The sequence below is a fragment of the Phasianus colchicus genome, chromosome 3 (genome assembly GCF_987193195.1).
Source record: "Phasianus colchicus chromosome 3, bPhaCol1.hap1.1, whole genome shotgun sequence".
NCBI classification, from domain to species: Eukaryota; Metazoa; Chordata; class Aves; order Galliformes; family Phasianidae; genus Phasianus; species Phasianus colchicus.
In genome coordinates, this window is record NC_143438.1 from 45,651,142 (window position 1) to 45,676,336 (window position 25,195).

The following is a 25,195-nucleotide window of genomic DNA, read 5'->3' on the forward strand; positions in this document are numbered from 1 at the left end:
ATGTTTATGAAACAGATGAATATTTGTACTGTTTGTTTACTTTTCTGAAGTTATGTTGCAGTTAAAAGCTAAGGCTCCATATGAAGTTCAGGCACCTCTGAAAAAGCTTTATTCTGTAATATGAGCTTATTAATAGAGTAAAGCAGCAAAAGATTTTGTTCTGTAGAGGAGTTTGATTTTTAATTTAATTCTTTTTCTAAAAGAAAATCTAGTGTCTCTGAACCAAAAGAGAATGGAATTGTAATCTTCCTGAATCTATGGAAAATACAGACTTTTTTTAATTTTTATTTTTTTTCTAATGAAAGAAATCTTGATTGTTTTCTATATTATCTGATGTGCATCTGTCACTAAATGTAACAGCTAAATAAAATTTCCATGTAGATACGAAAAATGCTTTCTGTATTTCACTTCCAGGGCAACGGTCAGATTCTGAGCACAAGAGCAGCAGGTTTGTCATTGCAGCCCTATGAGGAGTACTCTAATTCAGTGAGATTGGTATCAGAGAATTTCATAGACTTCAATACAAAAAAAGCCATAGACCGAGAAAGGCTGATGACTGTTCTGGTGAACGTGACCCATCTTCTGATCAGGGCCAACTACAACATTGCCAAAAAAGCCGTGTACAGGTAAGGGACAGAAAATATTAAAATATTAAAATTAGTCTATACACTCATGTAATTTTCGTGCATGTGTAGAACTGCTTGTGGTTCCTGTAGTTTTGCATTAACAATTTATAGAAGAAAACATTCTTCATTGAATTTTTTAAAGACTAGTGTTGTTCACATTCATGTGGAATGTGCAGAAAAGGGCACGTGGTTGTTTTAGGAATATGTAAAGCAGAATCATTGTTTTCTAGCTTAAAGGAATATTCCCTAAGCCTTACTACAATGGCAGCTTTGTTAGAGAAAAATACCTTCTAAACTCTCAGAAGTGTACCTATTTTGGTATGTGGCAAGTTAATCCATTGCTGACGATTGAGAACCGGCCAGTAAAGAAGCTGGCTGTAATTTCTTTTAATATCTGTTTGTAGATGTTCTGATTGTCATTTCTAAGGGAATGCTTAATAGGAAAATTGGTCTGGGCTGGTTTACCTGATCATTTCATAGTCTCAAGTCAGCATTAGCACTATCTTTATCAGTTCTTGCAGATTTCTTACCTGTTCTCCAAATTATACAGGAATAAAATGTTACTGGTCTCAAGGGAATCAGTTCCAGTGCTTCATCACTTATTTACTTACTTCCCTTAGCCTTACCAATAGTCTTTCTTCTTCATTCCCTAAATTGGTAGCATTTACTGTCAACATCATTATACCTGATAGTTAAGCATGAAGAAAATTTACTTTGTGCCCTTGAGGAGTGATTACATTTATGTCTGTTTAGGGATAGTGTGTTAAAATTTCTGGAATGTTTGTAAAGATTCACTTGAATCATTTTACCGGTGGCTGAGAAAATTTTCTCTACTGCAAAATGTTGTTTGTACTATAGGGGTTTTGCCTTGTTTTGTAGTATGCACCAGCAGTGAACCGATGCTGTTTCTCACTACTTACCCACCTGCAATGTATGTCTAGTTCAGACATGATCACAGAACCACAGAATGGCCAGGGTTGGAAGAGACTTCAAGGATCATGAATCTCCAACCTCCCTGCCACATGCAGGGCCACCAACCTCCCCATTTAATACTAGACCAGGCTGCCCAGAGCCCCATCCAATCTGGCCTTGAACATCTCTAATAATGTGATGTTGTAAAACTATCTTACCTCAGGACTGCAGTAGAAGTCTTGCTCCACCCATATACTTCTATAATGATGGGGAGTTTTTGATCAAACCTCACTTCAGGAGAAGGCACCAAGTCAATGGGAATTAGAATAAAGATAACAGGATGGGGACTGCTTCCAGCTGAGAATTGCAAATGCAGTGATAATACTACCATCATAGTCTTTTGAGATTTTTGACCATTCCTCAGCTGTTGCTGCCAGGGAGCAACATATTCAGTGGTAACGTACTCAGTAGTACCAACCAAACTGTTTAAAGTGAAATTTTGGAGAAAAAAAAGTAATGTGATGTCTTCATGCTTGATCCTAGGCTGGACTCAGTGACCCTGGACAATGCAAGTGCAAATGTAATAGATCTTTCTTCATCACCAGATGTGGAATTCTGTGAATGTCCTCAAGGCTACACAGGAATATCATGTGAGGTAACTGTTCTGTGTGTGCAAACTGATCTTTTTTCTGAAAGGATCTAGGTTTTAAAGGCAAGTGTCTTTTAATTACACTGCCATTAAAGTGTATATTCTGTGGTGAAATGCTGTGTACTGTACACAATACCATAGATATTTTCTTTTCGATACACTGAATGGGATTTTAGGCTTATTTCTTGAATTCCATTTGGTGTCACTAAAAGATGATAATACATGTTGCAACATTAGCGTTGCAGGGGGAGTAGCTGTAAAAGCCCTGTAAAGCTGTTTCAGGCTTACCTTACTCACAAATAGCTCTTTTCCTAGATCTGAATTGTTTACTGCATTTCTGTTTTATGTAGTTAGGTTTATGGAGGCAATAAGAATCTTAGCAGGGAGGAATGCTAGTCTTCGGAAGATATCACAAGGGTCAAATGTGTAAGGCTAGCTGGCATTTTATGTGTCTGTGAATGGAAGATTGTGGAGGCAGAGCACCACCTGCAGAACAGCAGGAATTATTTCGACAAATAATTTCAATATGAAGCTGTGTGCCATAGCATCATTAATGATTCTGCAGATGAGATAGACCATCTGTTTTTTATTGTCCTGTAATAAAGAAATTCATATATTAATCTGCAGAAAACTGAACTTATGTGTCTCCAGGGTACAAAGGGCTGAATCAAAGTTTTATGGTGCTAATTCTTATTCCCTTCATCCAGTTCAAGTTTAAAAAAATAAATAAATAAAAAATAGAAAAGAGTTGCAGTGACATCAACAGAGTTGAAAGAGCATTCAGTTTACCACAGTGTGAACAAGTCAGTGGGTGGTCGGAAGTGGTCTCTTTGAAAATGATTTGAGGCGTACATTTAACGCATAATGCCACTGCTTTTTCTCCTCATTTCTTTTCAGTCCTGTCTCCCTGGGTACTACCGAGTGGATGGGATACTCTTTGGTGGTATTTGTCAACCCTGCAAATGCAATGGGCACGCAACTGAATGTGATACTCAAGGTGTTTGCTTTGTAAGTTGTCCTCTGATGTGTTGTGTCTTAAGCATCTGTTTAGAAATTAGGAGAGCATTTTGTCTGTGGGAGACAAGTTTATGGTGTATGTAAATTTCAAGTTACGAGTACAAATTGTGTATTATGCTTTCTTTCATTGTTTACTTACACTGCATGTGTTCAGGTGACTCCAGTAAATTTTTCTCCATTCAAGATTTTACTTCATTTTATCATTTCAAGTGTGGAATAATTAGAGCTAAAGAAAAATTATCAATGGCTGATAAAAATCTTAACTTTGCTTGCTCAAGTTGACAGTAAAACTTGAATAACACTAAGCAGTGTGAATGTAGGTATGTATATCTTCCATGACTGACATCAGTGAAAGTTACACACTCATTCCCTTCTCAAGATTTAGCTTTCAGATCTCTCATGAAATGTAAAGATCTCTGAAAGGCAATGACTAAACACCAGCAAGAAATACATACCAAATTTGTTGCTGTCCAAGTTTGCAATATGCCAAATAAGATTAAATTCATGTTTAGGTAATATTTTGTAATGTAAAGTTACATTTTAAAATTTAGGAAAGAAAAAGTTAGGAATTGTTGTAACTCAGTTTAAAAAAAAAACCAAAACAAAAACAACAAAACAACTTATTTTCAAAGTTGTTCTTGATTGTTTCCTTGCATCTTAATATTGTATTGCATGCAGATTCCTGCAGAGATCCCTCAGGGGAGTGAAAAACCATCAAAAGTAAATATGAAGCTTTTTGCTGTGTCTCACAGGCTTGTCAGCACAACACGACAGGGCCTTTTTGTGATCAGTGCTTGCCGGGCTTTTATGGAAGTCCATCCCAAGGAACTACAGAGGACTGCCAGCCCTGTGCCTGTCCTTTGAGCTCTGCTGCAAACAAGTAAGCTGCATGTTTCAGATTTTCTGTTGCACCTTTAGCAAAATCAGAAAGTGAGATAAAGGAAAATGTTGTGAAATCTAAAGGAGAAGGAGAGGGAACTGTCTTTCTCTCTTCTTTTGAGCCTGTGTCACAGAGACATTCTTTTGCCAGATTCTCAAATGTAGGCTAAGACAGGCTGAGTGAGCTCATGTAGTTTGTACACTAAGTACAAAAAGAAATACTTAGACCCGTCCTTGAACTTGGAACAAAGTCACTGTTATCTTTCGTGTTCAGAAAACAACAGAAGGACAGAACTGTTACGCCTGAAACAGCAGAGCTTGGTATGCATATTTGTCAAATTTGCTAGAAGAAGGGCCAGGCTCTTAGAAAGTTCTAAAATCTTCCTTTGAAATAAAAAAAACTCAACAAGAATTTTTGAAAATGATAATTCTGTTTTGACATATTGTGATGTTTAAAACATTGGTGTAAGTCTCGATACATGTACAATCATGGGTTTTGTGTATATAGATTTGAAGAGTCTTGATATATTGAATTGCAACTATCTTGTGTTTCTGTGTCTTAATATTAATTTCTACAAATACCATTGATAGTTTCAGTCCTACTTGCCAGCTGAGTGAAGGAGAGGGAATTGTCTGTGATAAGTGTCTTCCAGGCTATACTGGCTCTCAGTGTGAAAGGTATGCATGTTAACTTTGGGTAAGGTATTTGTGGGTGGGGCATCTGTGTGATTGTAATCATTTCATCTACATTGAATTGTTACATCACATGTACAAAACATTCCTAATAAATTTTTCCTCGTTTTGTCCTTGCTTGTAATACACTGACTCTTTAGAGCAAATTTAATAGGAAATGCTGTCTTGAGTGAGGAGAGTATTTGATGTGACTATGTTTCTGCTGCACTCAAGATGCAGCTGATCAGGGTGTTAGGTAATTTAATCTAGAGAAATGTTTTGAAAGTTTGGACTAGATGATCTTTTGAGGTCCCTTCCAACCCAGGCTATTCTGTGACAAAGTTTTTTAATCTCTTGTGCAGGTGTGCAAATGGTTACTATGGAAATCCATTGGTGCCTGGACAGTCGTGTGTTCCTTGTGAATGCAATGGCAATGTAAACCCTCAAGAAGATGGTTATTGTGATACCGTCACAGGCCAATGCTTGAAATGTGTGGGGAACACAGCAGGTCTTCACTGTGAAAAGTGTGCTGATGGGTACTATGGAGATGCAGTGACTGAGAAAAGTTGCCGTGGTAAGCTGTTGTTATTACCCTGAGAACGTAAAGAACAGAAAAATGTGGTCTGCATGTAGCAGAATGGATAGGAAGATGCATGTATTTTCCAAAACAGTTAACCTTCAAGTTGTGAGTTGACAAGTACAGATTGAAAACTGTGAGTTTTGGATTTTGTTTAGCCTGAGGATGGAATATATTGTGCTAGGGTCTGACACTTCATATTTCTGAAACTTTCTGGCTTGCTTAATGCTCCCTCTCCAGTGACTTGCTGTAGACATTTTCTGCTTCTGAATTTTACATGTGAGGACAGAAAAAAATGAACTTCGTAAATGTATCCCCTCACAGAGTTTGTTGCTGTTTTTTTGTTTATTTGCTTAGCCTAGATGTGTAGTACAAATTTTGCTGTAGTATATTAGCATCTGTAGAATATAGATAAACAAATGAAACACAATTATGTAACAAATTTGGAATACTGCATAATAGCAAATGCACGTATAAAAACATTAATAATTTTTTATTTCTTTTTCTAAACATAAGCCTGTGAGTGCCATGTGAATGGTTCCCTTTCCAGCATTTGTCATCACAAGACAGGCATCTGTGACTGCAAGTCAGATGTGATTGGACAAAAATGTGACAAGTGCTTGGTAAGCAGTTGTTTACCTGTTTCCAATACCTGTTTTTTTCATATCTTGGTCTACCTGTTTATCTGCATATACTAGCATCAGTGTGAGGAGTGACAAAAGGAATTTTTTGGTTGCTTGAAAGCTTGATGTGTAAGTTCACTTAACATTCTTCAACATTTTCTGGGAATTTGAACTCATGTGTAGAATTTGAACTACATGCTGTGTAGAAAACCAGATGTTTTTGATCAGTTTGTTCAACACTTTAATTTAAGGCCTTAGCCTTAAAATTGTTGATCGACACCAAAACAGTTGATGATTTTCAGTAGTACAAAATGCAGTGTAACTTGGAATCCAAGAAGAAAACTTGTGTGATCTGAGATGGACAGAGGAGGTGAAAGTCCCTAGTGTACTACTGGATTATAGGAGACCTCTGCCCCCTATGTGATGCAGCTTCAGAAAAGGCAAATATGATTTAGAGCATGTAAGTGAGTTATTTCTATCAGAGACAAACAGTCCTAACATACCAGTGAGGTCTTATCTAGGTTGCTGTGTAATATTCTGATCATCCCTGTTCAAGAAGGATGAACTCAGACTAGAGCAGATACAGAAAACAGCAGCAAATAAATTCAGAGAAGTGTGAACCTGTTGGTGGAGAGGAGACCAAAGTTTTTTTTTAGACTGGTTTTTGTAGTTGCAAATTGCTCTTTGCAGATATGAAGCTATAACTCAGCCCCCTTCTGAATCAGGCTGTTCAGGCTGGTGTTGCGCTGCCTGACAGAGTGCGGTCATGTTTGCTGACTGCAAAAAAACAAATTGAACGCCACTAACAGACCTGAAGGCATCTTAATGCAGTGCTTCTGCAAAATGAACCCTGGGAATATCTGAAAAATGCAATTAGTGATAATAAATATATCATGGCTGAACACCAAGAAAGAGATTCAGCTAAAAGGCAGGCTTGTTACAAGAACAAATAGGTATTCACTGGTGAGACAAAACAACAGTTTCTAGTCTTTGCTGAGTATGGAACTGACTCAGAGACCAGAGCAGAAATGCTGTGCCCAGTTACTGCCCCTGTGCCAGCTGAGCTGAACGCTTTTCAATTTACATGCACCATAGGTCACTGACATTCTCCGTTCTGCTCTTTAATTCACAGAAATCTTTGCTTGGTCAGCACAGCCTACCCTTGCCCTCCTGAAAGTCTTTAATTAAAAATAATGTCAGAGCTTAAAACAAGTCTCAACTAATGAGATTAGAGGACACGAGACCATTTCAGTATTCTTTTTTTTCATCTAAATGCATACTTGCATGCAGCTGGGAACAGCAAAGAGATGAGGCCAGGTAGTCCTCCCATTACAGTCTCACAGAGCTGATCAATATTCATACAGATCAGATGGCCAGGAAAATAACTGAGAGACTTGGTATACTCTAACATATCTTCTTGTCCAACAGAATGGCTTTTATGGCTTGCTTACTGGACTTGGCTGTATTCCCTGCAACTGCAATCAATTTGGCTCCATCTCTGAGGACTGCAATCATCAGGGGCAGTGCCACTGTTTACCAGGAGTGGCTGGAGAAAAGTGTGATCGCTGTGCTCATGGCTTTCACTCCTTGCAGAATGGTGGCTGTACACGTAAGCTCTAATCTATGATTCTTTCAGGGGTTGTGTGAAATTCCTTTCAGCAACGTATTGTATTTTTTTTTACTCCAGCAGTGTTCAGTTGTGGTTTGATAAATATTCCAAGAAGTCTGGAGAATGGTTTCCTGATACTTCGATTAAGCTTGGGAACAAAAGTTTAGAAACTACTACTATTGCAAACTTCTGCCATATTTTTTTCTGTTTAATTCTTCAAAGTATGATTTCCTCCTTGATAAAATATGCCATTGATTGTATTTTCCCATTAGAAGAAAATTTTAATCCTAACTGGGAAGATGCCATCTTCAGATTTAACATGTTAATAAGATACTTTTTAACACATAGTTAAAGGAATGCCTACCATTTCTCCAATCTCTCTGAGACACTTTTTCACAGTGTAGTAATGTGAAATCTTCATTGGGATGATATACCATGTCTGTACAAAGATCCCTTAGGTACCTTTTACAGTTTTAGACTTGAAAAATTTGTAAATTTTATTAAAGCAATTTAAGTGTTTCTGAATTTCCACTTTCTAGCAAGAATAGTATTGCATTTTTTAATTATCGAAGCCCTGATCAGTTTTGCACCCTTTATAATAGCATTTTCCCCTATAGATTTACTTTTCGCCATGATAGTTCTGTTTGGCTTTGTTGATTCCCCTGTGTAAATGTAGCCTTGCTTTTTAAATCACCAAACAGGCTACATCAAACAGAAATACTGGATTTTCAGTTAGAAAAATAAAATTGCCACTCTGTTTGTGATTTAGTTCTCATTTAGGGACAAGGAGTACAAGGAGTACCTTGCTGTATCATTAAGAAAAGTAAGATTATCAACAGTCATGGAATTCATTCCATTTAGGAAAAGCAAAGAAAGTTAATCATTTGGTCCCATTTCTTTTGCAGCCTGTGACTGTGCTCATACTCAGAACAACTGTAATGCAGATTCTGGTAAATGCATTTGTCCCCCTCATACTCGGGGACCAAAATGTGAACTCTGTGAAGAAAATCACTGGGGACTCTCTCCTAAACTTGGCTGCAAGGTATGGTAGGCTGTTTGAAAGGCCAAGACAGTTCAAAGCAGTTTGCCATTTACTGAGGCCATATAATTGTGCTACAACTGGACTCTTGTTTTGAGGAGCTCAGTTGCTATTTCGTGTTTCAAAGTGTTGGTGTTTATTGAAGAACTTTCTAAGAATGCTGTCTTTGAAAATAATGGTTCAGAGTGTCTGGGTAGGTTCAGAGATCATCTAAGGAATTTTAGTATGTATTTTGACTATCAGTTGCTTAAGCAAGGAACATAGCTTCTGTGTTGACCACAGATTGATATTCTGGCTTTAAGAAAAATGTAATATAGATATCTTCTAAATCATTATACACTGAAAAAAAATATAAATAGTATAAGGTAGGTAGTTTATGTTTCCTGAATGGAGCTTAACATTTATTTTTAAGCACTAAAATGCAACTTCCGATCCAAGGGATATCAACCATTCACACAGTTAGGTTTTCCCAGTAAATTCCTATCAGATATGGCAATGAACCAATCTTTATTTTATAAATGCTAAGACTTTAAAAGTCTCAGAATTGCTTGAGCACAATGGGTAATTTCAATGGAGAAACCACAAATATAATCAGCTTGACGAGATCTGTCATTATATGTGATAAGTTCCTTGACAAGTACAACCATCAGCCAAGTTCTTTTATTATTTCCTCTTTAATTTTTTAGAGTAAGGATGATAAAATAGCCCTATAATATAGACTTTTCTTAGGAATTTGCAATCTCTATGATTTATAGCAACTTTATTTAAATCTCTGCATTTTCAAGTTGCTCTTGTTCTTTCTGTGAATGTTCTGTAAATATAGTGTGCTGGTTCCTGTGCCATTTCACTTGGGCAAGGATATGGTGGTGGTAGAGTATCAACCCTTTAAGTTTTCCTTTCCAAGGCTGATTCCACCAGTACTTGCCAATGATCAATTTGAATTGAGTGTTTTCTCAGTATTGGAATCCATTCCTGACTACATTAATTGAGCAGAAAAAGTAGTTCTGTGTTGCTTACAACTTCTGTCAAGCCAAGTGCTGTTGCTCAATTAAGTGTTCCTTAGAGTTCTTATTTATCATTGTGATATTGAGATGGAAATATATGTAAATTAGTTCTGCTGTGGTAAGACAGGGTTTAACTTTCAGAACTGCAGACATTTAGTGGTATTTAGGAGCCAAAGTTTAAACCTGTTTGGTCATAAAGTGTATTAGACTATGCAGTGTAGTACATAGTACTGAGAGAGTGAGAAGTCTGCTTAATACAAAGGGTGAGCAACAGATGTGTGAAGAATGCTAGAGATTACATAAGTATGCTTGTAGGTGTTGTACACTGAACTGTGTTGTATGCTTAACTTCCTACTTTTGGATTCAGTGAGATTCTCAGTTCCTGATCAAAAAACAAATGAAGCTAAGTGAGATGTAGACCCTATTAATGCTCCTGGATGTCTTAAAAGAGTGTCGGTATTAAGATTTTTCTTTCCATTCTATAAATCTATTCTATAAATCTATTTTCTCTTTGTCTCTCTTTCTTTCTGTGTGTACATATATATAATCCACTATTTACATAACATTTTAATAATTTATTACACTCAATGAATACAGTTTTAATTAAGATATTTTCGAGTTGTATCTTCTGGGACTTGTTCCTTTAACTCCTTTGGTTCTAACCTGGTTCTGGGAATCAACAAAGCTAGTTGTTTTACGTTCTACTGTTTAATAGAAATGACATACAATTCTTTTTTTTTAAATACAAAAGAAACGATCCCATGTCTATGTGAAAGTTCTTTGTTTTATATTATACAGTAATTGTTGACAAACATTGAGTTTTAAATTTTTTAAATTTACTGTATTTTAAATTTAATGTACAGCTTCTATTGTAACAAAATTAACAAAATTGATTTAAAAGTTATTCCTGATGTGTTTTTTTTGTTTTTTTTTTTTCCCTCTAAGGCCTGCAACTGTAGTGGCTCTGGTTCAAATAGTCTCCAGTGTGATGTTTTGACGGGTCACTGCCAGTGCAAAGCTGAATTTGGAGGACAAAACTGTTCAAGATGTGCATTAGGCTACAGGGACTACCCGGACTGTGTTGCTTGTGACTGTGACTTAAGTGGAACCAAAGCAGAAATGTGTGATGACACTGAAGGACTTTGTGGTTGTGAAGAAGAAACTGGCGTCTGTACCTGCAAGGTATTGAAGTATTCAGACTTTTTTGGGACACATCTGATAATTTATTTCATAAAAATCATAACAGCTATAGAGATAGAAGGATCTTAGGCTGCATCCCTCCTTTGAGGTATTTCTAAGAACTCCTAAAATCACACCAAATGGATTTTCTGCGCAATTGCTAAGTCAGTCTTGTTACGAGTCATCTGGATTAAAAACTGCCAGATGAGTTTCCCAGTTTGGGCAAACACTGCTGCAGGCAAAAGTGATAGCATCAATGCTACCAACATGCCATTGTTATTTCTCTTCTCAGAAGTTCCTGAAATAATGCTAGACCGACCGTTTGCCTCTCTTACTACCTTCTATTTGTTTTTAAGCAGCCAGATAATTTTATTTCCAGTTTGTGGTCATACAATTATTGTGGTACAGTACTGCATTTCTCTCATAGACAAAACTCATGGAATTGCTGAAGTTAAGAAATGTGCTAAGAAGTCAAGATCAGACCCACGCTTAATCATAAGAAATCATTTCTAATTGACTAATGCTGAATTCTTGCTAATTTTACAAAACGACCATTGTGCATTTGGAAGGCATCAATCATTATTCTATCAAATCTTTTATGGGAGTTGGCATATTTCATGACATCAGTCTTTCTCATTGTAGTCCTAAATTCAATTTGATTGCATTTGCTAAATGTAAAATCCATATGCTTATTCTGTGCTAAGTGAATAGCTATAACTGCATCTATTTTACAGTATGTTCAGAATCCTATTTTTCATGTATTGGTACTCTAGGGTAGAAATGTAAAAGAGTTGAGGATGCATTTGTCTTGATTTCCCTTTTGGTGTTAGATTTCTGTCTGCCTCACAAAGGGCAAAGATGCCTTTTTGAATAGGACAGTGTACTGGCTGCCAGTATTGGGACAAAATTTTTGTACACCTTATTAAATATGAGAATGGTGCTAGTGACTTCAATTTCGATACATTTCTCTGTATGTTGTAATTGCCATCTGATACCATTTTTGATGATATATTTTTTGAGTGTTTTATTTATGCCACTTGCATTTTGCTTTGCAAATAGTGCAAATAATAATTGGTCATAACTCATGCATTCTTTTGGGGTTGCTATTAAAATTGATTTTTGCAGTACACATAGAAGATTGAAAAAGAAGAAAAAGGACCACTGAAGAAAATAAATTCCATTGCAGTGAGCAATGTAGAGAAAATAGCACTACCTTAAGCCATGGAAATAGTATTCCTTCATTAAGTCTAGGAAGTCTCTGCTGCCAGAGTTACACTTCACATTGTAGGTTGCATAACCATCTTGAGTTTTCTGAAACAATCTGTGAGATTAAGACAACTACTTACAAAGAGGTTGTTTCTTTCTTAATTAAAAAGGTATAAATTCCTTACGTGCTGTTTTGACAGATAATTATTTTGTCCTCTGTAGAGGTAGCGTATCTACAGCTCCTTCCATTCTAGATGTGAACATTTTTGAAAGCTAATTAAATGTTAGAAAACTCCAATGGAAAAGCTATTGTATTCTAATAATAGAAAAAAAAAAAAGAGGTACAGAGAATTTTTTTCTGCTCATACACACATGATTTTATTAGGTTTGGGAGCAGTATATTAATTCAGATAACACAATCTTATCTTCTGAAAATCTAATTTATAATGATAGGAAGAAACCAGTAAATACAAAATCGATAATCTCAACATTTTTCTTAATCTGATTATGTTACAAGTTGAAATTTGTGCTTATTATATTGTAAACAAAAGCAATACTTAAGAACATTTCAGGTATCTTGCTAATACTGAAGCCTGAATGGGCATTCTTTTATTAAAAACTGGAAACATCAAGGACAGAAATTTAGTAGTACAAATTTTTTTTAAAGGCGGGACGCTGTTATTGAAAAACATAGTAATAGAAAATTTATTTCAATGCAACAAATATATACTCTCATAGGCCTCTCTCCAATGTTCTGATTAATAATGGGATCACAGAATCAGAGAATGGCCAGGGTTGGAAGGGACCTCAAGCTCCAACTCCCCTGCCACATGCAGGGCCACCAACCTTCCTGTTTAATACTAGACCAGGCTGCCCAGGGCCTCATCCAATCTGGCCTTGAACACCTCCAGGGATGGGGCATCTACAACCTCTCTGGGCAGCCTGTTGCAGCACCTCACCACTCTCTCTGGAAAGAATTTCCCCCTGACATCCAACCTAAATCTCCCCTCCCTCAACTTAAAACCATTTCCCCTCATCCTGCAGTTATCTACCCTTTCAAAGAGTTGATTCCCCTCCTGTTTGTAGGCTCCCTTTAGGTACTGAAAGGCTGCAATGAGGTTACCCCACAGCCTTCTTTTCTCCGGGCTGAATAAGCCCAGCTCCCTCAGCCTGTCCTCATAGGGGAGGTGCTCCAGTCCCCTGATCATCTTTGTGGCCCTCTTCTGGACCCTCTCCAATAGCTCCTTGTCTTTGTTGTACTGGGGGCTCCACACTTGGACGCAGTACTCCAGATGGGGCCTCACAAGAGCAGAGTATAGGGGAACAATCACCTCCCTGTCCCTGCTGGCCACCCCTCTTCTGATGGAGCCCAGGATACCATTTGCCTTCTGAGCCGCAAGGGCACACTGCTGGCTCATATTAAGTTTTTCATCCATCAAGACCCCCAGGTCCTTCTCCACAGGGCTGCTCTCAAGGACCACTTCTTCCAGTCTGTAGGGGTGCCTGGGATTCCTCCAGCCCAAGTGCAAAACTCTGTGCTTTGCCGTGTTGAACCTCATCAGGTTCACCCGGGCCCACCTTTCTAGCCTCTCGAGATCCCTCTGAATGGCATCCCTTCCTTCAACCGTGTCGACCGCACCACTCAGCTTGGTGTCGTCAGCAAACTTGCTGAGGGTGCACTCGACTCCGTCATCGATGTCATTGATAAAGATGTTAAAGAGCACCAGTCCCAAGACAGACCCCTGGGGGACGCCGCTCGTTACTGGCCTCCACCTGGACATAGAGCCATTGATGACACCCTCTGTCTGCGGCCTTTCAACCAGTTTCTTATCCATCGAGTGGTCCACCCATCAAATCCACATCCCTCCAGTTTGGAGAGAAGGATGTGGTGGGGGACCATGTCAAAGGCCTTGCTCAAGTCCAGGTAAATGACATCGGTCGCCTTTCCCTTGTCCACCAATGCCGTCACTCCATCATAAAAGGCCACCAGATTGGTCAAGCATGACCTTCCTCTGGTGAAGCCGTGCTGGCTGTCACTTATCACACGCCTTTTCCTCATGTGATCAAGCATGTCATCCAGGATGATCTGTTCCATGATCTTCTCAGGCACAGAGGTGAGACTCACCGGCCTGTAGTTCCCGGGCTCCTCCTTGCTCCCTTTCTTGTAAATGGGAGTGATGTGACCCTTCCTCCAGTCATCCGGGACCTCACCTGACAGCCATGACTTTTCAAATATGATGGAGAGTGGTTTGGCAACCAACTCAGCCAGCTCCTTCAGAACCCTGGGATGCACGCCATCCGGCCCCATAGACTTGTACACATTTAGTCTCATGAGGTGGTCTTCACAGCAGGGGGAGGGATTTACCACCCTGGTACCCACTCAGAGGTGTAGGGATGCAGGGCTCAGGAATGTTAGAAGTATTGGAATCCTGGCTGCCAGTGAAGACCAAGGCAAAGAACCCATTCAGTATCTCATCCTTCTCTTCATCTGTTGAAGCCAGTTCTCCTTTTACATTTACCAAAGGAGGTACGCTTGTTTTGGCCTGTCTCTTCTGGCCAATGTACCTGTAGAAAGTATTTCTATTGTTTTTTACTTCCCTCACCAAGTTCAGTTCTGCCTGTGCCTTGGCTTTCCTGATCCCACATGAGCGACTGGTCTGTCAGCTTTACTTCTCTATACAGTCTGCTCAAAGCCAAGCTGTGCCCCTGCTTCTGTCTGTGCACTTACCAATTTACTGTCCTGTTCCGTGCAGCTGGTCTGGCGGGAAGTGATGTTATCACAGCAGTGATTTCTCCCGCCACCAGAGGTTTAAGGAAAGCCGTGAGAAATGAAGGTATAGAGTTTTCTCTATCTTTGGTAGAAGAAAGTAGAAGCAGAAAAGAGAAAAACTCTGAAAGGAATTTGGAAACAGAAGTTGCTCATGGCCCTGAAGTGGGCAGAAGCCCTGAGAATGGCGAGGAAGCTGCTCCAAGTGATGATGATGATGATGGTTTCTTTTGGCTTGAGGAGATGGGAATCCAAGACAAGGTTAAAAACCTGGATGCTATTTCTATTAAACTTTGTAAAGAGAAGCATGAAGTGCAGGTGGGATCAACACTGACCAATTTTTCTAGTTTTTCTCCTCTGAACTTAACAATGGAGAACTGAAGTCCCTTGATTTCTATTCATATTGAGCATCTTCTTTGTCTTTAAGGGCCTGTTTTTTAGGTGGAGGTAGGGGAAAGAAGGGTTTTCTGTCATTAAATGGAGAAACATAGTTGCTAATTTTAATTAGGAATTTGAATACATGGAATTTGTTTAATGTTCTGTGTTTTTAAAAAAACGTTGTTGTGTAATTGAAATTAAATATACTTCTAGCGAAGTAACATGAGTGTACTGCTGTGTTTTTTTTCCTCTTTCCTCCAGGAAAATGTGTTTGGGCTACAGTGCAGTGAGTGTAAACCTGGAACTTTTGCTCTGTCTGCTAACAATGCGCTAGGTTGTACTCCATGTTTCTGTTTTGGGATGTCTACATCTTGTTCGGAAGTAGAAGATCATGTGAGAATTTCCGTAAGTAGAGTGGCATAATGTGTGCATGCAGTTTGGTGTTATGCTCACGATACCACTGTGGTATACCAAAAGGTTGCAAACATTTCATGAATCAGGTGAACCGCAATAAAGTAGCTCACAGGGACAGTGACTTGTAGTAAACCAACAAAAAAAAAGTAAAGTCTTATTTCTGAAAACTTGTGTCTGACTCCACACATTTTGAAAAAAAAAATTTGAGTTTAAAAATATTCCACAATTTTCTTGGCTTGAGCTTTTGTAACTTTAAAATGGATTGTTGGCTATCTAAAGGAAACTAAGACTATTAACAGTATATAAAGTCACAATAAAATATTTTTGTTAAATGAATCTATTGCTCTTTGTGTTGTAGATAACCTTAACTCCAGACCAGTCTGTTCTGCACGTAGTAGCTCAAAGTAACCTGACTGGAACAGTGGAAGGAGTATTTTCACAATTTCCTGATGTTTTACTGGATGCTGCCATTGTCAGAAAGTACTTAAATACAGAAACATTTTACTGGAGGCTACCGGAGCAGTTTCAGGGAGACCAGGTGAGACCATTAAATAATTAGAATGATTTCTGGGTAGTTTCTTTGTCTATTAATGTCACTCCTTTGTATAGTAGTCACTTTATCTTTGTAACATTTTATGTGTTATTTAATTTTAGAAGGTAATAAAATTATATAAATTAATATAATTGTATAAACGAACTTATATAGTTTCTGCTTGCTATAAATGTTTACATTACCCTTTTCTAATGAGATTTTTCTTGATTCTATAAATGGGTAACACCCATGTTTAATTATGGTATTACTTTCCAGAAATTGTATGTGGGAGAAAGGTGTGATATATTCAATTTGAAAGGGCTTTCAACTTTGACACTAGATTAAGTATATAGATAATGGAATCTCTACTGCATAGGAATTAAGTGAAAACTGAGTATATACTTTGAAAGGTCCTAAAAGAAAATACTGCCTGCTTTTTAGTAATAAATGTTTAACCTTGGTGCAAAAACTGCTGAGTTTAAGTCAATTTTCATGTTTTATTGCCAATTCATTGAAGAACTGTCACTTTCCAAATCTGATGATATTAAAACTAGTAGCTATAACCTTGGAATAAATAGACGTAACAATTTTATATCCAAACAGCTCATGGCATATGGAGGCAAGCTGAGATATAGTGTTGCTTTTTATGCTTTGGATGGCTTTGGAACCTCAAATTTTGAGCCACAGATTCTAATGAAAGGTGGTCGTACCAGCAAATTGGTCATCTATGTAGACAGCCCTTCTCCAGAAAATGGAATAAGAAGTGAGAAAGAAGTGGAAATGAAGGAGGTAAGCTAAAACATTGCTGTTGAAATGGAGATGTGTATCTCATGTGAGCTCTTGCAGAAAAGCCCCATATATTTAAGAAAATACATTGAGAAATGCATACTTTATTTCAAATAAACTGGATTCTATTGCATTTATTTCATGTGAAATATATTTGGGAAATTGTGTTATAGAAGCAGATCAAGTTTGACATTTCCTCTTTTGGAAGTGCTGAAGGTATTGTTATAGGAAGGTTTTCAAAGAGAAACTCAAATTTCAAAACAGTGACCTTATTTGGTCCTTAAGGCTCTGCTTCCTGGGACTGAGATGAGTGCTAGTTGTGATAGGAGGCAGGACACAATTAGAAAATGTCTGTGTTCAAACTGTTCATAAGAAGTGTAATAATGATCCTTTGACTGTCTATGTTCTATAGATCTAGCCAAAAAAAAAAAAACCAGGAAGTGCCACAGTCACTGTCCTGTAGAAACTTAGGCATGGAATTTACGGGCATGGTAGGAAAAGAGGAGAAATGGTATAAAAACATGTTCTAATCTAGTGCCAGGTGTTGGATTTTTTGGGGCGAAGAGTATAGACTCAGTCACCCACTGTATTTCCAAAAGGAGGTATGGGAAGAAAGAGACCATTAACTTTAAATGTGCTTTAAACATTGATGGTTTTGATGTGTGCTGTGTTCCCCTAGGATTCTTGGAAGTATTTTAATTCTGTGTCTGACCAGCCTGTCTCACGTTCTGACTTCATGTCTGTGCTAAGCAATATTGAATACATCCTTATCAAGGCAGCCTATGGCCAAGGATTACAGCAAAGCAGGTAAAGCAATTTTTTTTTTTTTTAATTTACTTATTTTATTGCATTTATTGCAATTTAACTTGGAAATAGCTTCAGCTGAACTATACAATAAATATTTAACTCAAATTAGAGAAATCTCCAATTTTCTGTTTCTGACTTAAATTCCTCTTTGATAAGAAAACATTTATTGCCTTTAAAAATATCTGCTCCTTATTTTGATAGAAAAGCCCATAAAGAAGCACAAAGCCTTATAGGTTGATCCAGTGCTCTTCTTGATGGGCAATATAGTTAGATGTTTTCTATATTATTTCTTTACCAAGTTATTTTTATGGGAAAGGAATTTTTTCTTTGTTTTTCATTTTTCAGTAGAAGAATGGAAATACATGATCCTCTGAGTTGTTGTCTGTACAGATCTGGTCCTTTCCTTTAGTTTTGTATACTATAGGCCATTGTAGTGACATATTCTTACTTCAGAACAATAACATTTTACTACTATCTTGAACAGAACTAGGTTACTAATGAAAGGAAGGAGATATTATATGATCACTGCATCAACTGGTTGAGAAACAAGACAAGCAGAGATGCATCCAACAAAAACCCTATATTCTTGCATCTTTACATCAGTAGAGTGGTTCTACCACCAGATATGGGATTAGTAGATTCACAGACTGTAAAGTATGTTATTGTTAACTCTTTAAGAAAATCCATGGAGCAGAGCTGTTGTATTTCTCTTCAGATTTTCTGAGGCCAAAGTGCACACTTTTCCACAGTGGATTTGTCAGTTTTTGTAGACCAATGAGAATCAACGTATATTACTTTGAAGAACTTCTGATCTTTTTGTTGTATGTCTAAATCTCATACATTCATTGAATAAATCTTCAGGTTTTGTTGAGATGTTTCATGCTCACTGAGTTATAGAATGGTTTAGGTTGGAAAAGACCTTAAGAATCACCTAATTCCAACCTCCCTGCTATGCGTATTGATATCTTCCATTGGAAAAGAGGATCATGGGAGAATATATATGGTAGCTTTTATCTTGAAACATAAAAATATTTGTGTCTTAGTTTTGGTGCTAGGCCTTCTCTAGATCTTCATTCTGTCTTCTACACTTATCTTACAGAATTGCAAATATCTCAATGGAAATTGCAGTGAAGTTTGAAGAGATGCATGTAGGCAGATCTAGAGCTCATCTTATAGAGCAATGTAGTTGTCCTGCTGGCTATGCTGGATTCTCCTGCCAGGTACTAAATCCTTGAATCCTTTCTGTGGCAGATAATAATGAAGTTACACAAATGACTTTCAGAATTATTCATAACTTTTGAGAGCCATAAGCTTTTTTTTTTTTTTCTTAAATTTTATTCTCTTTATGAATAGAGCTGTGCTCCAGGATACTACAGGGAGAAGCCTAAGGAATTCAGTGTAAGAGAGGCTCATAGTATTATAGCACCTTGTGTGCCATGTCAGTGTAATAATCACAGTGAAACCTGCGATCCTGAAACCGGAAAGTGTTTGGTATGTACAATCTATGCTTTTTTTGCATTGGTGTCACCTGAATATGCAATGATGGTAATCTATGAAAGGAGTTTCTGAGAATAGTTTGTGGCTATACTGTTTGGAAAAAGTATAATTTTCCCCATCTACATCTCTAAATCCATGTACTATTTCCCATAGAGTCTATTCAGTAAAATTATCAAGTTTTTGGTCACTAGCTTCAAAATTGTTAATAATTTTAGATTTAATTATATTTTAAAAACTAACTTGTCTGTATAAATTCAGTTTATCTACTTTACTGTGTTACTTTTTGATCTTCTATTCCTTGGTTGGTGAAGGTCTGCTTAATCACACAAAATAGGGCAAGTAAAGGAAGCACTAAGGCATTCCACACTACAGCAGACTAGGTCGAGGTTAAATTTTCTCTTGAAGCAAATATGCTCTAAGATTCTTTAGAGAGGCTCTTTTTGTTGTACTGACAGTAAAGTACTCTAAAGTTATGCTTCAGCTGGGTTAATTTTTTCATTTCCATCATTTTGTCCCAAAAATTAAAAAGAGGGGTCACACAGGACTAGCACGTAGCCTCTTCTTGTCTAGTGAGCTCACAACTCTGTCTAATGCAAATTCTCAGCTATTGAAAGAAGACATAAGTCTCTTCTCTGGCATGATTCAATGACCAGGTATTCTTTCCTAATGGTTTTTTACTTGCTTTATTTGTCCAGTGGTGAGTTGGTTATTTTGAAGTCAACTTCTGAAGGATTCATTTTTGAAGTCCTTTTATAAGTTTCCTCAATCTTTCAGGCTCTTTGTAAGCCATTCTTTCACCTAAAGTTTGAATCTCATGAATAAGAGCGATGGTTCTCATTACTATGAGGCCAGTCCACGCAGGTCTTTCATACTAAAGAATAACAGTCATTCATTCTCATTCTCTCGTTGCAGGGGTAGCAACTCACCCACATGTTAAGTTTACTACTTAAAGATTTCCATCTGTGTTGTGTAGGCAAAAGAAATGATTTTCACCTCTGACTTCCGTTCCCATGCAATAGAAAGCTGTATTGTTACTACTTACTGTACTCTGCTAATCTCTAAAATCTACACACTCACAAAAATAAAAATGATAGAAAAGAAGAAAAAAAATTCATGGAGAGAATTAGTTTAATTATGTTTGTGATACTGATTAAATGTTTTAATATTAATAGCAGTGGCTATTGATGAGTACTTGATGAGATTAAATACAGTGTCTGCGAATCTTAACTGTGATTGTTTATTGGTTTATAGCTACCAAATGTATTTATTGAAACACCAAAATTTGTCTTTTTGCTATCCTGTTTAATTTTTCCATGTAGATATTTTTAGGACAATTTTTCTGTTTCTGTTTTGTACTGTGATTTCCTGATCTAAATTGGATTTGTGGAAGTAGAAATATACAAATCTTAATGGGAATTCAGAACAGATATTAAGTCAGCCTGCCAATGGAATGGAAAATATGCTGGCATTTTGCTTATTTTTGCATAAAACATCCCTCTGTCCAGAGAATGCTGACCGATGGGTGGTGATATGCGATTGTTAAAGACTTGATGCATTTATAGACTGGGGAGAAGATAAAATTCTTCTTGTTTGTTGTTGTTTAAACTGTCTGAATTCCTTTTTGTGTACCAGAACTGCAGAGATAACACAGTTGGTGATTACTGCAGTGCTTGTGCCCCAGGCTACTATGGAAAAGTAATTGGATCTGTCAACGACTGCTCTCTTTGTGCTTGTCCCAGAGCCAACCCAGTTAGGTAACCAAAACTTATTAAATCCAATGTACTTTTTAGCCTTCCAGATGCCTTGTGCTGTATGTCCTACCTCCTATGCCCCAAACTCTATGATAATAGGAGATAGTTATTTTACATATCCTTAAATTTTATTTTCTGAAAGCTACTTATTTTAGCAAATACAACTTAAATTCAGAGTTTACATCTTGTGATAACTTTGTGAGGATTTAAAAGGAAAAGGTTAATGCAATTTTTTTTTGTCTCAGATTTTATAGATAATGGAGTAAGTTGCATTGACATATTTCAGTTTCAAATGTGGGTCTCTTTTTCCTTCTAAAGACAATGCTTCAGTATTTCAGGCCATTTCCAGCCAGTTCAGGAGCTTCTAATGGGATGAATAGTAGGATAAAAACAAGTACTCCTTTGTTTGAAATTTTTGTATGTTTGTAGACAAACAGTTACTTTTAAAATCAAAATGTTTTGCAGACTACTTTTTGTCTAGAAGCTTGAAAAGTGCTGTTGCTTTTGGATAATTGAGTCAGAGCATGAGTGGGACTACTCTTAATGTTCTCATGCAGTTATCAGTTAGATAAATATTATATCAACTTACTTTCCTCATCTGTAAAATGGATAAAAAACAATGGTTATAAATGTATGCTGATTTCTTTGGAGTATATTTTGCTGAGGGGTGTATTAATACAGAAAACCTGCAACCTTCTAGATTGCCAGTGTACTTACATGCCCGAGACAAAACAGAGCTGGGAAATGGCTCAGACACAGAGGATGTGTTTGAAAGTGAATGATGGACACCAAAACTATCCTGCTGGAGTAGGAGGTGGCTGACATCTTCCATTCTGGCACACAAAAAGCTTAATTCCTCATCTGCTCTGGAGAGGGGGAAGTGAGAAGTAATATAATAGATCAAAAAATCTCAAAATAGATCTCTTTCAATTTGTTTAAGCAGTCGTATTTTTCAAACTGAAAGTTGTAAGATGCTTTAGTATGATATATAGTAAAGGAGTTGCACTGGAGGAAAGCAATCTTTATAAGAAACAAAATACAAATTCTAGCCCATTGCTAGAGGATGCTCAATCTGTGGCTGAATGCGATTCTCTGTCATTGCATGGTTTTCCATTTCTGTGCTAGCAGGTATTTTTTTTTCCATCCTCCAGTTTTAGTCCCACTTGTGTCCTGAAAGGTGTCCAGGATTACCACTGTGATGCTTGTCTCCCAGGTTATGAAGGACAGTACTGCGAAAAGTGAGTTGTACACAGTGTCTCAATTTTTTCCCCCAAATTGCAAAGACAGTTTTGAATAATACAAACCATACCTTTTCTCAGAATAGATTATTCGTAAGTAAATACATGACTATGTGTGGAAGAACTTTGTGACTTGTTAGCTACTGTAAAGAAACTGTTAATCAAAACTCACTATCAGTGATTCACAAAGATAAACATGATATCTGGTTTTATGATGAATGTCCCCTAATGTTTACTGTCTCATTCCTCCCATTGTAGATGCTCCCTTGGCTATTATGGTGACCCTCAGCTTCCTGGAGGCAGCTGCCATCTGTGTCAATGCAATCCAAGTGGCTCTGTTCATGTTAATTGTGATCATGCCACTGGCAAGTGCCTCTGTAAGCAGGGAGTGACAGGACAGCTCTGTGAGGAGTGTGAACCAAGACATCTTCTTCTGGAAGGATTGTGTGTTTGTAGGTGGCTTTGAAATCATTTACTTCTGGGCTTTGGTTTATTCCATGAGTGTTTTTCTATTGATTAGTCTATTCTCTCTATGAAAGGCTTGAACTAATCAATATCCAGCAGGGTCCTATCTAAGCTCAACTATTCTGTGATTCTATGAACAAAGAGGAAACTGCAGAACAAAATGTAATAGTAGACCAGCAGTTAATCCTTAAATTGGCCAATGCTCGCTACAAGCTTATTTAAGAAAAGATAACTTTAATACTTATTTGCTGTTTGTAGCATACTTTTATTTATTTGAAACCATTGAATTCCTATGTCAATTATTCTTTGCCTGTGATATTGCTCTAATAATACTTAATGAGTCATCTTGTGTACGGGCATGCTCTATCAATCATTAGTCATGTAGTTCCCTATGAGAGAGTTGATAGCAGAAAGACCTACTCAGTACAGTAACTGCTTTTATAATAAACTAGGAATATAGACTCATATTTTGCTTTATAAGAAAATGGAGAATAAATGTACCTACAGGGAATCTATTTCAATTGTGGTGTCTTTGTAACCTATCTGGTAGCTGTTAGTGGCTATTCCCTGGCTTTACAGCAATATACCTAAATAGGTGCAATATCTGTGTAGTATAACAAGAAGGTCAGTAGACAACGAGATTAATACAGCTTGAATGTGTTCTAACCTAAGGATAGCATGTTTGGAATTGGTCCTCTTCTGGGGTGGGCATGGAAGGGCAAGAATACAAGCCTGCATTTTCAAAATTGTGTTCTATCAGTTTTAACACAAAAAGTAAAGGCGCATGCTGTATTAATATGTTTTAAAAAAAAACCAAAAAACAAAAAAACACACCAAAACAAACAACAACCCATAGCAGTATTTGGTTACTTTAAAAAAAAAAAATGCTTATGTTACTTTTCCTTTTTGAAATAATTTGTCTAGCTTGTGATGACAACTGCACAGGAGTTTTGCTAAACAACTTGGATGGTCTCAGTAAAGACATACTTTCATTGAACCTCACTGGTATTGTCCATGTGCCCTCTGGGATACTATCAGAGCTGGAGAATGCAACAAAACAGTTAAAGGTAATATGAACATACAAGTAGTAGAAATATTTAGTCACACCTTTAAAGGAAAGCTTGCAGCCACTCAGTAGTTTAAATGAGGTCCTCCTGAAATTCATGCGTGTGTCTGTAAATGGCACCAGATTAAATTAGTCTTAAGCCCTTTAATTGCCCATGTTTCTTTTATTTTGTCATACTGACATTTAAATTAATGTCTGAATATATTTTTCAATCAGTAGTATGATTACTGAATGTACTACATGTGCATGTTTCATTGGATTGTGTGGATCCTTAGGATTGGCCTAGACTTACTGAATTTAAAGAGCATAATTTTCAGCAATTATACTGAAGCATTAGGCCAGGTCCCTTTTTGGTTCCTTTGAAGAGCTGTCAGAGTCCTGGGGAAGAATACGACAAAGTGCTTATCCATTGCACATTGGATGCAGCTGTTTGCTTTCCTTACATTTTTCTGACTAAGTGACATCCTCTGTTCTCCATCTTAGGAGACAAAAGCTATTAGAATGCTTGTTTTGCATACTTTCAGACTGTTCGTAAAAAGCTGTCCTTCCAGCTCCTGTGCTACCTTAAGCAAATACTAATTTTATTGAACCCCCTAGGGTCAATTATTGTTGCAGATTAAGTTCTAGTCATCTCTGTGCAAAGCCAGAGATAAGTAAAAATATTTGTTACTTAATGACTATTAAAATAGCATATTTGTTGATAAGTCTGCCCAGTAGTAATTGAGGCAAGACAAACTCTAAGAGAGAATTTAATCTACTGTCTTTGTATTCAACCGTATCACACCACAGTCAGAATAACATGAGCCTTCATGTGCTGCTGGATTCTGCAAATGGAGAGTTTGAATTAAAATTTCACCTATTAAAGCGTGAGGCAGACTGAATTCCAATCCAAGTGCTCACAAATTTAATAATTACAATATCTGAAGGCAAACTAGATTAAATTACATGTTTATGCTTCAGCAGAGGTAGTCTTTTCCTTTAGTTTTAGTTACTAATATTTTTGTTATAAAGCTTCAGTTTTGCTTCCCTTCCTTTATGCTGTGAAGGCGTAAACATACCAAATAATTGTAATGCTTTAAGGATACAAATGACTTGCTTTCTGTAATTGTTTTGTGTTTGTGTAGGAATGTTGTCTTCAGGGAGCATAAGCGTTATTCAATACATAACATCTATTTAATTATAAAGTCAAATCCTTTGTACAAATGAAGGCAGTGTTTCTCCTTTAATACATATCTTTTTATGTCAAAATCAAATCTAAACCAGCTGTCACTCACTTGGACATGTGATATTTAAGGGATCTAACAATGATACAAAGCTCTTGTGACTACGATATCTACTCTTTTTATGTGAAGGCACAGTGTTCTTTAAACAACTTAATTTTGAGGCTAAGTCGGAAGTCTCATAGTTCTTCTGTTTGCAAGTAGGCATTCCTGTGTTTTGTGATAATGAAAGATTTTCTTCTCTCTTTTCTTGTACAGAAGTAAAATCTGTAAAATCCCTGT

At 37.1% G+C, this 25,195-nt stretch overlaps 1 protein-coding gene across 5 annotated transcripts in view; it reads left to right on the forward strand.

Moving 5' to 3' along the window:
• Positions 1 to 25,195, forward strand: part of LAMA1 (laminin subunit alpha 1) — a 101,725-nt gene that overhangs the window by 42,710 nt on the left and 33,820 nt on the right. For all 5 annotated transcript variants that reach the window (XM_031588936.2, XM_090137392.1, XM_031588937.2 and 2 more), the window contains 20 exons: positions 415 to 626; positions 2,082 to 2,193; positions 3,085 to 3,195; positions 3,957 to 4,084; positions 4,675 to 4,761; positions 5,118 to 5,329; positions 5,849 to 5,955; positions 7,384 to 7,564; positions 8,470 to 8,606; positions 10,553 to 10,789; positions 15,399 to 15,542; positions 15,910 to 16,089; positions 16,687 to 16,872; positions 17,549 to 17,676; positions 18,776 to 18,896; positions 19,030 to 19,167; positions 20,806 to 20,927; positions 22,076 to 22,162; positions 22,421 to 22,614; positions 23,552 to 23,694. In XM_031588936.2, coding sequence (XP_031444796.2) covers positions 415 to 626; positions 2,082 to 2,193; positions 3,085 to 3,195; positions 3,957 to 4,084; positions 4,675 to 4,761; positions 5,118 to 5,329; positions 5,849 to 5,955; positions 7,384 to 7,564; positions 8,470 to 8,606; positions 10,553 to 10,789; positions 15,399 to 15,542; positions 15,910 to 16,089; positions 16,687 to 16,872; positions 17,549 to 17,676; positions 18,776 to 18,896; positions 19,030 to 19,167; positions 20,806 to 20,927; positions 22,076 to 22,162; positions 22,421 to 22,614; positions 23,552 to 23,694 — 2,967 coding nt within the window. The remainder of the gene's footprint in view (positions 1 to 414; positions 627 to 2,081; positions 2,194 to 3,084; positions 3,196 to 3,956; positions 4,085 to 4,674; positions 4,762 to 5,117; positions 5,330 to 5,848; positions 5,956 to 7,383; positions 7,565 to 8,469; positions 8,607 to 10,552; positions 10,790 to 15,398; positions 15,543 to 15,909; positions 16,090 to 16,686; positions 16,873 to 17,548; positions 17,677 to 18,775; positions 18,897 to 19,029; positions 19,168 to 20,805; positions 20,928 to 22,075; positions 22,163 to 22,420; positions 22,615 to 23,551; positions 23,695 to 25,195) is intronic.